We start from the raw sequence: 15,276 nt of genomic DNA on the forward strand, positions 1-15,276 counted from the left end.
CACCGTCTGGCCTTCTCATAATACCAGGACACCCACCCCTCATTATGACGTCGCAATTTCATGCTGGATATCGGCGTCCCATATTCTAAAAACTTAAATGCGGCGTCCCTAGTCTTGGTTAACGTTAGAAGAAAGGGGCAGTGTATTTTCCAGCATTTTATGAAATAATTGTTGTGCTTCATTGTGTGAGCATATAATACTTTTTGAATATAGATCACGCTATTTCAACATGAGAACAAAAAGATGGATGTCTGGTGCAAGTAGCTCCTATTTTGCACAGTCCGAAAGAATCTGCATTACTTAGTGCAGTAATATGTTGGGGGGGGGGGGGTTGGCAACGAAGGGGTTAAAAATAATTATATGGGGTATGTAGAAACATGAAACAATATAATAGTTTGTTGGGCCTTATTGTCTTTTTAATTATTTTTTTATTAGTGCCAGTAAGTTCCTTAATTCTGTTCAGTCATGACCATTTTCTGGGATGTATATTTTGCTGAACATATCCACTAATGCAGGGGTGCACAAACTTTTCTGTTTGCGCCCCCTGCCTGCTCTCCCCCCCCCCCTTACCAGCTCTCTGGCATAGGCGGCGTAATGACATTGCATTATCATGGCGACGTGTCGCCTGAGAGCAGGTAAGAGAGAGTTACAGAGGCCTCACGCCACCCCCGGCATTTCATTTAAATGTTGTGGGGAAGAGCAAGAGCCTCTGTAAACGCCGCCCCCCCCCCCCACCCTCCTCCCCTGCTGTGGGGCCCGCATCCCTGCACTAATGCATTATATTGCACAATATCACTGGTACCCCCGGCTGATGGAGAATAATAAATGTGATAAAGATAGGAAATATGTTTTGACAAGAATTATATGCAATGTGTGTTTGTTACATAGTAGATGAGGTTGCTGTTCAACCTGTGCTAAATTTAGATGACAGATACTTTATCCTATAGCCGTACTTACAGTATTTTGATCCAGAGGAAGGCAAACAAAACCCCCCAGTGACATATCATCCAATGATATCTCATAAGGGGAAAATAAATTCCTTCCTGACTAAATAATGGCAATCCATTTCTACCTGGATCAACATTCTTCCCTTGTTTACTTATTTGGTATATCCCTGTATACTTTTCCTTTCTGAAAAGATGTCCAACCTTTTTTTGAACAAATCTATTGTATCTGCCATCACAGTCTCCATGGGTAATTAATTCCACATTTTAACTGCCCTTACTGTAAAGAACCCTTTCCTTTGTTGCTGGTGAAATCTCCTTTCCTCCAACCTTAAGGGATGCCCCTCTTTTGTTTGTACTACTGTTCTACTAATGGGTACAATCAGGAGATAAATGAATATCCCTTATTGGTTTGTAGTAATAATGGATGCCTTTTTAACCTCTGTATATCCTTTCTGCAACCTTCCACACTATAGAAATGAACATGTAAGGAACGCCTTCATGATCTACCTTGAAAGTATACTGCATGTAGGTGACCACAGCGAGTACTGATTTGTATAGTGTGTAGTTACTGTATCTTCTGTTTACCTTCCTTCATTTTAATTTGATCTAATACACAAAATAATAAACAGGTGTAAATTGCTTTTTCAAAATATTTTCTCATAGTAATTGTGTGTGAGAAATTAATTAGCAAATATTTTTGTTAAGTTGACTTTTAAGTCTTAACTCTTCAAATATAACACACAGGGAATTTCAAAATGTCCAATTGTATTCCATCAGTAACAAATGTCAAACCTGAATGTACGTTCTCTCAGCGAGGTCCCAGAATGAAATTGCAAAGCTTTGTCGGGATTTCATTGAATTAAATTGAGTGCCACAATATAATTTTCTTTGTCACTTATTTTACGTGTCTTTCTATTTCACTTTGGTTCTGTACCTAAAAATCTTGATTTTGAACTCGCTGATCTCTTGTTTCACTTTGTCAAAATATTTTTTACAATACATGAGTGTTTGTTTTTTTTTTATGCAATAGATTAGATTTTGATCCCTTTACATTTATCAATGATTTATAAACTAATTATCTAAATTAGAAATTGAAGGAATTGCAACCAGCACGTGGATAAAAGTCACACCAGCAACCAATGCACACACAGCAGGATTTATATCATGCAATTGTCACGCTAAAGACAAATATGTTAAGTTTTGTGGGGGGGAAAAAACAGCAACAAAGGGGTTAACTTTCATTTCGAAGACACCTACTTTCCTCTGCTTCTGGCGAGATTGGCTTGGGGTTGTGATGGTATCTGCATTAATGGGCCAATAAAACAGTGAAAAGAAACATGTTTATAAGTGAAGTGACTGATGACCGCATACAGCTGTACCAGAGATTTGACCTGATCTGGCCATGGTATCTTCAAATATGGCATCATAAAGCTTCGGGTGGTCTCCTCTGGCTGGCAGATAGTGGTGAGAAGGTCACTATATTACTTGGTAAAGATCCCCCATAATGTAAGATAATTATAATCTGGTGCAATTAATGATACAAGATATAGCTTTGTGAAGAGCCGAAATACAGGATTGTACTGACCGTAAATATGACCAGGTGTCTGGGTTGCATATCAGATATTTTGTTCCCCCTTCAAAATGAGAAATTGCGTTAACAAAAACGGTATCTATGCCTTCGGCAAAATCATTCGAATGCAATGATGAGGTTACAATTATTTTAAGGGTTGTAGCAGAGGGTGTTGAGGTATTTTATACTCATTTGGGTTTAAAATCATTCTCTCCCAGCCATATATGTCCCATGATGAGTGGGAGATAAGATACAATCACACACAGCCCCTGTAAGCTCAGAACCCATATTGTGTCTAAAGGAGCGCTATTAGGATTGTGGCCTCATTTATATAACAAAGGATAAAAAGCCCTAGTGCTACATCCAACTTGACAAATTATAGTTAAAGAACTGCATTAATTTCAGCCTCGGGGATGACCTGCTTCCCGAGTTACAGGGGGTGCCGGTATCGGCGCAAAGTTTAAATGTCCTGGTCACGTGACGCGGGAGATTTAAACAATGCAGGGACATACCGGCACCCCATACATGGCCTGGAACTTAGGAAGCAGGGGGTCCCAGGGGCTGAAATTAATGTCGTTCTGCTCAGGAGACCCCCTGCTTCAATACTGTGTTATTAAAATAAAATAAAAGCAGCTCCATTACCGTAGCGGCTAGCTAGATTGAGGGTGAGGGAGGTATTTAAGTGATAGTGGGGGTGGGGGGAAAGAGTGAGTGTTGGAGGGAGAAGAGGGGGGAGGTGATAGATGGGGGGGGGGTTGAGGACTGGAGTTGAGCACCCCTTTGTTAATGCACAGTACATGATACATTAACTGCCATGTTGAATAGGGATCTATGACTGTGCGACACACTTGTAAACGAACCTTCTAGTTGCCCAGTAAGTATCGCTCCTACATAAAACATGCACCCCGAGCAGCGACACCGTTACATCATCTCATACTGGAAACGTACCCTGCAGATACATCTCTTTTTAGATAAACAGATGAAATAAAAATCACTGCGATTGAATATCTAATTATGCAGCCTCATTTCCTCTGGATATGCCGTGCCAATTAATCGTAGCTGACGACTGTGGAAGTGTTGATTACCGGTGCAGCAGTTTGATTCAGACATCTCTCTTGGCATCTGGATCTCAGGTGCAGAGCAGCGGAATATTAACTCAAGCATCTCATTCATTTTCCACGGTAAACTTTGCGGGGCTGATGCTCTGACGCGTTAGATTGGTAGAAGGTTTCGTCTTGGTTTTTTTTTTATTTTTATACATGTCAGTGAAAATCAGCAAAACAAGTACGTGATCAACTATAACACATCTTCTTATGCACTCCAGAGAACTCATTTCTGAAATTTTTTATTTTAGGGAAGCAATAATAATAAAAAAAAGAATACGTCATAGTGATTATGAAGTTATGGGTAATGCAAGAAAACGAACAGAGGAATTTTTTTCCCCTGTGCTAAGGAGTTCTGCGCTCCCCCCTCCCCCTGCATGGAAAACTGCCATGTATATATAACATTACTGCAATTGGTTATACAAAATTGATGACCAATAGGTGTAACTTCCCAATGGGATGCAAGAGCCTCTGGCATAAAAGGGGTTAGATCCTATTTATTCGATCTAGTCAAGAGGTAGTCAACTCAGTCTTCCCTGTTTCAGCACAAGTGGCTCAGTCTTTGAAGACTGAGCCATTGATTGAACTACCTGTGCTGAAGCAGTGATATGCTGAAAACCTGACCTGTTGCTAGCTCTTGAGGATTGGAGTTGTTGTAGTCTGTGGCAAGACGCTCTCCAAATGCCCTGTGCTCTTCCACGACTGCTCGCTTTGCTAGGCCCTAATAAAGTAGCATTGTATGCAGTTAGGTACACATGCTTTCATGGTATTTTAACTGGAAAGGGAATGCTGCAGCGATCAGGCCTTCTGTGTTACAAAATACTGCATAAAAAACTCACTGGCCGACATTTTTATTTTATTTTTAATAACTTGGGGTTGGGTGGGGGGGGGGGGGGGGGGAGAACAACCATCCTTTGCATAGATTGTAACACATCAAAAATCCATATACTGGCAGCTTTTTTTATGAAGTCCAAAAAAAAATATTATATACATATTTCTTTATATTCGAAAAATATTGATTAGCTTCCAAACTAAATGTGAGACTAACATGATAAAAAGCGATAATAATGGGACTATAGACCGTGAAAATAAAAAGTAGGCAGTTATTTCAACTACATCCTTAAAGAGGCAATCAAAGCGGCACTTTAAAAATAAAAAAATAACCTAAGCTGCCGATCGATCAACAAAGATCCTGCTTCCCGGGGTTCACTAAATGGCTGCCGTTCAGTTTCAATCAATCCTTCAGTAAGGGTAGCTCAGAAGCTACAATGTATCCTGATGTTACTAAGGTGACATTATCTATTGTTACAATTTGCAGCTCAAACTGCTGGGAACATTGGCAACAAATGATCACAAACAGGAAATTGTTGCAGAGATCTTGCACTGCTGGGGGGGGGGGGCGGGGGGCTAAAACCTGCTATAAAGATCAAAGGATGCTCAGTATATTACAACTCATTAAAAATGACATTAAGAGTGGCATTTAAATAAAAATGCAGTAAGTATTATCTAATACCACAGAACAGATTTATTTAAAAACCGCACACACACAGGATATTGCTGAGATTGCGCCTTTAAGTGAAAGGAGAAGCAGACACTGTTGTAGCCGCAGCTAAAAATCTCAGAGCAGCCGTGGGGAAAAACATGGTGCTCTGTAAATCCTTTGGCTTTGAATGAGCAGATAGCAAACTATTCAGATATGGGACGAGGATGAGCGTGATCTCGGGGAATCGAGTCCATGTCTATGTGGATATTTCCATTTGCTCCCAGACTTCCCGCAGCCTGGCTGTCACCTTGAACTTTTTCACCTGCAGCACCACGCCAAACTCGCCCTCCAGATCCGGCAAAGCGCCTTCCTCTGTGGTCTCAAAACTGAACCTCTGCAGGATCCAGGACAGGAAGAGGAAGAGCTCCATTTCGGCCAAGGCTTTCCCCAGGCAGACTCGAATCCCAGCTCCAAAGGGCAGGTAGCTCGGGGAAGGAGAGTGCACGTGGTTTCCATCCTCATCCAAGAAACGATCTGAAAGGAATATAGCGCATTACTAATATATAAGGTGCCAGGAGCACCCCAGCTGTTATGTTCACGGCCAGGGCTGCAGACAGATTTCCCGGGGCCCAGGACTAGAGATACATCCCCCACTCTCCCCCCCCTAATACATATTAAAAAGACCCCCACTCCCCCAATACATAATAAAAAGACCCCCACTCCCCACAATACATAAAGACCCCCACTAATACATATTAAAAAGACCCCCACTCCCCCCAATACATAAAAAGACCCCCCTAATACATATTTAAAAGACCTCCAGTCCCCCCAATACATATAAAAACACACCCACTCCCCCCAATGCATATAAAAACACACTCACTCCCCCCAATGCATATAAAAACACACTCACTCCCCCCAATGCATATAAAAACACACCCACTCCCCCCAATGCATTTAAAAACACACCCACTCCCCCCAATGCATATAAAAACACACCGACTCCCCCCAATGCATATAAAAACACACCGACTCCCCCCAATGCATATAAAAACACACCCACTCCCCCTAAGGCATATAAAAACACACTGACTCCCCCCAATGCATATAAAAACACACCCACTCCCCCCAATGCATATAAAAACACACCGACTCCCCCCCAATGCATATAAAAACACACCCACTCCCCCTAAGGCATATAAAAACACACTGACTCCCCCCAATGCATATAAAAACACACCCACTCCCCCAATGCATATAAAAACACACCGACTCCCCCCAATGCATATAAAAACACACCCACTCCCCCTAAGGCATATAAAAACACACTGACTCCCCCCAATGCATATAAAAACACACCGACTCCCCCCAATGCATATAAAAACACACCGACTCCCCCCCAATGCATATAAAAACACACCCACTCCCCCTAAGGCATATAAAAACACACTGACTCCCCCCAATGCATATAAAAACACACCCATTCCCCCAATGCATATAAAAACACACCGACTCCCCCCAATGCATATAAAAACACACCCACTCCCCCCAATGCATATAAAAACACACCGACTCCCCCCAATGCATATAAAAACACACCCACACCCCCTAAGGCATATAAAAACACACTGACTCCCCCCAATGCATATAAAAACACACCCACTCCCCCCAATGCATATAAAAACACACCGACTCCCCCCAATGCATATAAAAACACACCCACTCCTCCCAATGCATATAAAAACACACTGACTCCCCCCAATGCATATAAAAACACACCCACTCCCCCAATGCATATAAAAACACACCGACTCCCCCCAATGCATATAAAAACACACCCACTCCCCCTAAGGCATATAAAAACACACTGACTCCCCCCAATGCATATAAAAACACACCGACTCCCCCCAATGCATATAAAAACACACCGACTCCCCCCCAATGCATATAAAAACACACCCACTCCCCCTAAGGCATATAAAAACACACTGACTCCCCCCAATGCATATAAAAACACACCCATTCCCCCAATGCATATAAAAACACACCGACTCCCCCCAATGCATATAAAAACACACCCACTCCCCCCAATGCATATAAAAACACACCGACTCCCCCCAATGCATATAAAAACACACCCACACCCCCTAAGGCATATAAAAACACACTGACTCCCCCCAATGCATATAAAAACACACCCACTCCCCCCAATGCATATAAAAACACACCGACTCCCCCCAATGCATATAAAAACACACCCACTCCTCCCAATGCATATAAAAACACACTGACTCCCCCCAATGCATATAAAAACACACCCACTCCCCCCAATGCATATAAAAACACACCGACTCCCCCCAATGCATATAAAAACACACCCACTCCCCCCAATGCATATAAAAACACACCGACTCCCCCCAATGCATATAAAAACACACCCACTCCTCCCAATGCATATAAAAACACACTGACTCCCCCCAATGCATATAAAAACACATCCACTCCCCCCCAATGCATATAAAAACACACCGACTCCCCCCAATGCATATAAAAACATACCCACTCCCCCCAATGCATATTTAAAAATAGACTTACCTTGGGGGTGGTCAGGCCGGACCCAGTGGCCTGCAGCGGCTCCGTCTTCCTCACTCTGTCCCATGCCGGAGCTTCCAAAGACATTGCGCACTGGAAGCTGAGGCCCAGCTTACTTCCGGCGCACTGACACCAGAGAGGCCTGTCGCGCGCCGCCAGTGTTGGAAGCTCAGCGTGGGACAGAGGGTGAGGAAGAGGCCTGCAGCAGATGGAGAGCCGGGGTCCGGCCGTGACCGGCAGCTGGGCCTGGCCAGAGGTCGGGGCCAACTTGCAGCGCCGGCCACCGGGTCTCCTGCTGCCACCGGATACGGGACACCTGCCCCGGCTGCCCGCCCCCTGTCGGTGGTCCTGTTCACGGCAAACAAACTCAGAACCAGAGCCCCAGTGTGACTTAAAGAAGAAATCTAAGAGGTGTCAACATCTATATTCTATAATTTAATCTATGATACCCCTGAAAGGAATCACAACATAGAAAACCTACATTTTACGGATACTGGAATTTTTAACTGCTATGTTATCCCCTAAAATAACAATTAATTAAATCAATATGCGCTCACGGAGTGATCTCCACTAATCAGGTAAAATATTGAAAATAAACAATTAAAATACAGTATAACCAGCCAGTCTTTATTAATAAGCCAATTAAAATACAAACCTGGATTAAAAACTTCCGGGTCGGCCCATTCCTTCTCATCGTGGTGAAGAGACCAGAGATTTATAACCACGCGAGCTTCTTTTGGAATTGTGTATTCCCCAATGCTGTTAAAAGATAAACATGCTTTGTTCCAATGGTTAATCACCACAGAATACTGAACATATTGTAGTGATACGAAGACAAAGGTGATAAAGAATGCAGGGTTGGTTAATCACTGACAGGACAGGAGTTTTTGAATGGGAAGCTCTACGAAAGTGTCCGATTTGCACTATTGCATTGTAATATATAGCCCCCTATGGCTATCTGTCTACAGTCATGTTTTTCAACAGGGGTTCCTAGGAATCGTTCGGTTTCCCGGGCATCCCTAAAAGGGCTCCCTGCAATTTTCAGGTCATTTGAAAATTGTACAAAATATAGAAGAATTTGCAATGCATCTGATCTCAGACGCGCTATTAGAGAGGGTTGGGGTTCCTTACAATGCATCTGATCTCAGACGCGCTATTAGAGAGGGTTGGGGTTCCTTACAATGCATCTGATCTCAGACGCGCTATTAGAGAGGGTTGGGGTTCCTTACCATGCATCTGATCTCAGACACTCTGTCAGAGAGGGTTGTGGTTCCTCAGAATTTCCCAAGATAATTATAGGGTTCATTAACCAAAAATAGGTTAAAATACACTGGTCTCCTGTATGTCCTGGCCACACATGGACAGCCTCCTGTTCTACGGCATAAGATGAGATCCATCTTATTCACTTAACACTATCACACGCACACACAATCCATGCACTTTAGTAGGGGAACAACAAAAGAATTGAAATGAATATGCCTACCTGGAATCTCTGAGCGCTACGTGAGGAATGAGTAATGGTGAAACAGGGCGAATGCGCAGTACTTCAGAGATAGTAGCTTCCAAGTAGGGCAAACTTCTCCTGTCACTGATCACTGGGTGTCTCCCAAGCCCAACCTTCATGTCAAGTTCCTCCTGGATCTTTCTCTGAACCTAGTTTTTACAGTAAGTGGTCGAGTAAATGATGGGAACCAAACCTTGTATCTGCTCACTTGTGCCTGTGAGTTTTTGATCCATTTATGTTCAACAGGCAAAGTATTATGATTAAAAAAAAAAAAAAAAATACATGGAAAGATTTGTACGAATAATTGGTTTTATTGAAGGTGTTTGATCATACGTGAGGGACTCTTGATGAATTAAACAAAACAAATATGCTGGTTACATGTTTCCATACATTTATTCACTAACATAGTTCTGTAATTACAATAATTACAACATGAAGTACTTCTTAGAACTCATTTAAAAACAGGTTTCAGAAAAAAATACACGGCACAATATTTGACTTACCTACTTCAAATATATGCTCCCATGAGTTGGTTATGTTACACTGTCTACACCAGGGGAGGGCCAACTCCAGTCCTCAAGAGCTACCAAGAGGTCAGGTGTTCAGGCTATCCCTGCGTCATCACAGGTGGCTCAAACAGTGGCTTAGTCTTTGACTGAGCCACCTGTGCTGAAGCAGGGATACCCTGAAAACCTGACGTGTTGGTAGATCTTCAGGCCCCTGATCTATACTATTTTTACGATTTATGTCAAAAATTGAGATCCCTTTATTTGTTTTTTTCAAATGAAGGCCCAAAAGATTAACCACAATACATACACAAACATTTTTTACAGGCTAAGTGGAACAGCACCAGTAAATGTAGACACCAGCCCTAGGCAATAACACAGGCATCGGTAAACCCCTTGGTATTGGATGGGACAGCAATGTATTGCAGAGTGATGTGGTAACGGTAACGGTACCGTCTGGCATAGTTAACCCAATTGGTACTGGAGGGAACAGCAATGGGTTTGATGTGTCCCAGGTACAGTATCGCCAGCAGTAATAAAGGTTAGAAGACACCCAGAAGCAGAGGGGAATTGGAATTCCAAGAGCGTAGTGGCCTTAAACACCGTTCCCTTCAAAGGAAATGTGCATACCAATGGTAGCATCATTCTAACAGCATCTCCACTCCTCCAACAATTGTACAGTAACCTCCAGGAGACCAGTATTACCCCAGCACCGGATCTCTCTCCCTGCTAGATGTCGCTCAGTGAAATTGCCTTACCTCCGGATAATGTAATAAATAAGCGATGATCCACTTCAAAACCGTGGTGGTGGTTTCCACTCCAGCACCAAATATATCCCCCACAGTCATAAGGAGGTGATCGTCCGACAGCCCCACCTCCTTGGAAATGTTGCTATTGTTGTTTTCTGTACTGAGCTTTGCTTTTAGAAGAGCATCCATCAGGTCATTCACGGTCTCACCGCAAAACGCCTCCTGGCAGACAAGATCATGGCATAGATTAACAAACAGGACTTCAGTGTTCAAGCACCGTAAAAACATTCACTATTCCCAGACATCACATTTCCCACCAGCTGTAGACATTTTAACAGGTGCTACCAAGAACAATCCATCAATTGAGCTTGTCCCAGTTAGCCAGGCCAAAAATATAACTCTCTTGCACTATTTATCCTTCTCTGTTTTAATCTGATAATACATTTGTATGTCATTCTATTTAGTTTTATATTTTGAAGAGACATTCAAGTAAAATGTTCTTTTTTTTTTACTCAATCATAAACCAGATTTTGTACAAACTGCCTGAGCACTAAACTCTGATCATTGCAGCTAAGTAAGACGTTGCTGCCACGTTATTCCTTCGCTTATAATCAAGAACTTAGCAAGTCTATAACACAAAGTATGAATGGTACATTCCAGTATAGACCAAAAACATTTCACTGCATCAGTGTTTTGATAAGTATCATAAATTCTGTTATTCTTGTGTGCAATATCTTTTCAAATTTATAGCTTGACCCCAAAATTAGACTGTGACATACATACATACATACATATATATATATATATATATATATATATATATATATATATATATATATATATATATATATATATATATATATATATAACGGGTATTCTGTATGGCCTGACCCACCCAATCTCACATTGGCCCCTGTGGTCTAACCAGTCCCCATTACATGGTCGTGTCTGGTGGTACACCTGTTGGCAACAGAACTCCTGAGTCTCCCGCATGATGTTGTGTGGGGATTGCCAACCCAGACAGGCAGCTGAGGTAGTGTGCATGAGTCCTACCTATATCCAGTGCAGCGCCTCCACCTCATCAGGATCTCTGCGTCCGCAAGGAGATGGTTCTGATGAGGAACTCCTCTGTGGTGCCATCCTCTGTAGAGTAACTCCAGACTCACACAGGAGAATGTCTTTGATCAAGTTTGTCTTTATTGTGGCTTACGGTGCGGGCCAACTGCCCCTTAGTGTGATTAGCTTAGCCACACATCTTGCTGTGCTATCCTTTCAAATGTACACCCTCCCAATGGAGTGGGATCCCCTCTCCCCTCGGGGAGACCACCCCTGTGCCAGGTCCCTGGACACAGTATGGTTTTGTCAGCTTGATGCTAATTAACATAGAATGGGGCCACCAGTTAAAGCACTAGTGGGCCCCTCACTCCCAAGACTCAACCCAGACTTGTTCCTTACTCCAACGACTAACTTTGATCAGTGCTGTGCCTTATATCCCTCAGGGGGCAGGCACATCTCTGATGTCACTAACTGGGGACTCAGAGTATGTAGCCACTCCCATCCATACATAGGGCACCTCACCAGGGTGTGAGGGCAAACCTCCATGATTACTGCTGGCAACCCTGTAACTTACCAGGCTTACTGCCAGCAGGAGAGAAAACTGCAGACCATTTTACAGCATGGCTACATATATATATAGCAACTGTAAATATTACTGTATGTTCATTTGCATGTCTTAGACAGGTCTGCAACCCTGTCTTTCCCCAATATCGCCCAGCATACAGCGCTTCCACTGCAGCAAGGGATTCTGGGAAATGATATATATATATATACACACACACATTATAAATAAATAAAGATGAACAGCTGGCACTCCAATGAAGCACAATAGGGTAGGTGCATGTCCCATAATAAGTAGATACACATATGATACCGTTCGCACGGGAATCAGCAGACAGCGCTCAGGTTAAGATTTGAAGAATATATATTGTAGAAAAGACACAAATCACCAACGTTTCGAACCCACAAATGGGACCTTCCTCAGGGTAGTGTGGGTCCGAAACGTTGGTGATTTGTGTCTTTTCTACAATATATATTCTTCAAATCTTAACCTGAGTGCTGTCTGCTGATTCCCGTGCTAACGGTATCGTATATATAGATATAGATATAGATATAGATATAGATATAGATATATAATATATATATACATATAATACATACACACCACAGGTCTTATATACTCCAAGGTGCCCATGGTCATCGTGTAGCGATTGTAGGACCATATGCTGTAGGTTCCTGGGTAGGACCATTTGCCTTCTATCCGGGTGGTTATGTTATGGAACCACCCAGTCGATATCGACAATGGTCTAGTCTAACAAGTCCCATTCACGCATTATTACAGCGACCGTGTCGGTGGGAGCACGTTTCACCAATGAGGGCTTGTCCTGCTGAATGGCCTGGTGGATAGCTCCAGCCACTGGATCCTTTATCTGGCACAGTACCAGTTCTTTCCAGGGGATAATTTTGTCTGAGGTGATTTTCATGCCATCTGGGTGGCAGTAGGCGACAGGGACAGCCTGGGGAGTCTGCAACCCTCAGTTCTGAGAACGCACTTTGTCTTCCACGATGGCTACAGTCAAGCACATGGCCCGTATTTCGGGGCCAGGGATTTCATCCCAGAGTCCGTTGTCCGGTGTGCTACTCAGTCCCGGTCTTTGAAGCCGATGCTCTGTCCAGATGTTCAGGGGCCCCAGATTATATTTGAGGGTGAACTGATAGCTCGAAAGGGCCGCCAGCCACCGGTGGCCTGTGGTGTCCAGTTTGGTAGACGTCAATATGTACGTCAACGGGTTGTTGTCCGTGCGTACTTCAAAGGCAACTCCATACATGTAGTCGTGGAGTTTGTGAACAATCGCCGACTTGAGAGTGAGAAATTCCAACTTGTGAAAGGGGTAATTTTGCTCGCTGGGGGTCAAGCTATGGCTGATGTATGCTAATGGCCGGATGCCAGCCAGCTACTTCTGATGCAAATTCGTCCAGGCCTTTGAAGCTCGCATCCACATGAAGGATATAGGGCTGCTCGAGATCAGCGTAAGCTAAGACGGGCACCTGTGTTATGCTCTTCTTTAGGCCAATGAACGCCTTTTCACAGGCGGACATCCACGTGTCTTTGAAGGGTAGCCTCGCGGAGGTGGCCTTCTGATGAGAATCTTCTGGGTATATTTTTGGAAGGTTATTATGGACCCTGGCCTTACTGGAGTATCCTTCCACAAAGCGGCGATAATACCCGCAGAATCCCAAGAAGGAAAGTAGCTCCATTATGTTTTCTGGTCTAGGCCAGTTCACCACAGCTTCAACCTTGGTAGGGTTGGTAGCTATTCCATTTGCGGACACTGTGTCCCACATAGGTCACGGACGTGAGGCAGAACCGGCATTTGTCCAGAGACAACTTCAAGCCTTCTTTGCCCAGCCGATCCAGCACTTTCAGTAGACGTTCCTCGTGCTCCTCCAGTGTCTTACTGAAGACGATGATATCGTCCAGGTACACTATGCATTCCCGGGAATTCATATCTCCGAAGGTCTTCTCCATCAAACGTTGGAATGTGGCCGGAGCACCACAAATGCCTTGGAGCGTGAGGGTGAATTGATAGAAGCTAAGGGGACATACAAATGTCATCTTCTCTTGGTCTACGGCGCTCATATGTACCTGGTAGTACCCAGATCTCAGGTCCAGGACGCTGAACCACTGGCTTCCCGACAGAGTGTTGAGAATCTCCCCTGGTGGCTTCTGGGGGTTGTAGTTCCCCTGTGGAGCTTCTTCCTAACATGGCCGCCGCTCAAGCTGTCCACTGCGCATGTGCGCCTCTATCTAAAGGTCGCCACAGCTCGGGTTCACTCTGCGCATGCGCAATGTTCACTGCACATGCGCGTGCAACCAAACATGGCAGCACCCTGTTATGGGCGCCGCCATGGACCTCCGGCAACCCGCTCGCCATCCTGACCAGCCACTGTACTCCTTTTGCTCGCTGGTATATATATATATATATATATATATATATATATATATATATATATATATATATATATATATATAATAAAAATCATATTGAAAGAGGAGGGAGACTTCTTTTTGGCAAGGCTGGGGTACTCAACTCCAGTCCTCAAGACCCCCCAATAGGTCAGATTTTCAAGGTATCCCAGCTTCAGCAAAGGTGGCTAAATTAGTGACGCAGGGATATCCTGAAAACCTGATCTTGGGGGGGGTCTTGAAAACTGGAGTTGAACACCCCTGAGCTAAGGGATGACTAGGACTTATTGTTCAGAACCCGAAAGAGACTGTATGCCTTCCAATGCTGCTTTGATACCAATGATAACACTACACATTGTATCACATTCTATTAGTGGCGGATTTTCCATTTGACCCGAAATGGCCCCGGGCCTAGTGCGGCAAAATTTTGGGGTGGCAAAAATGTCCACCCCCATATACAAATGCCGCGTTCTCGGGCCTGATGGGAAGGTACTTACCTGTGGCGACCGCCACCTTGCTACCCGTCCTACTCCTTCGGAATCACAGCATCAAATAACTCCACGGACGTCACACGGCGTCTTGTTGCCATGGTAACATGACGGTGCAACGTCAAATTACTTTATGCCGCCGTGTTGCCATGGCAACGTGACGCCATGTTGCACTGCGATGCAGAAGGAGTAGGGCAGTAACAAGGGGGTGGCCGCCACAGGTAAGTGCCAAGGGGCGGCGGTTCTTCAAATCCGCTGCTGCGTAGTATTATTCCATTGATGATCTGTTATCACATTGTTTTATTTCCTC

At 43.9% G+C, this 15,276-nt stretch overlaps 1 protein-coding gene across 1 annotated transcript in view; it reads right to left on the reverse strand.

Annotated features, from left to right (window-relative positions):
* Window positions 1-3,849: 3,849 nt before the first annotated feature.
* CYP17A1 (cytochrome P450 family 17 subfamily A member 1) overlaps window positions 3,850-15,276 on the reverse strand; it is a 34,850-nt gene continuing 23,423 nt past the window's right edge. The window contains exons 5-8 of the mRNA XM_075612505.1: window positions 10,464-10,676; window positions 9,179-9,348; window positions 8,351-8,454; window positions 3,850-5,637 (exon numbers count right to left, since the gene is read on the reverse strand). Coding sequence (XP_075468620.1) covers window positions 5,360-5,637; window positions 8,351-8,454; window positions 9,179-9,348; window positions 10,464-10,676 — 765 coding nt within the window. The 3' untranslated portion in view covers window positions 3,850-5,359. The remainder of the gene's footprint in view (window positions 5,638-8,350; window positions 8,455-9,178; window positions 9,349-10,463; window positions 10,677-15,276) is intronic.

This window comes from Ascaphus truei, chromosome 8 (genome assembly GCF_040206685.1).
Source record: "Ascaphus truei isolate aAscTru1 chromosome 8, aAscTru1.hap1, whole genome shotgun sequence".
Classification (NCBI taxonomy): Eukaryota; Metazoa; Chordata; class Amphibia; order Anura; family Ascaphidae; genus Ascaphus; species Ascaphus truei.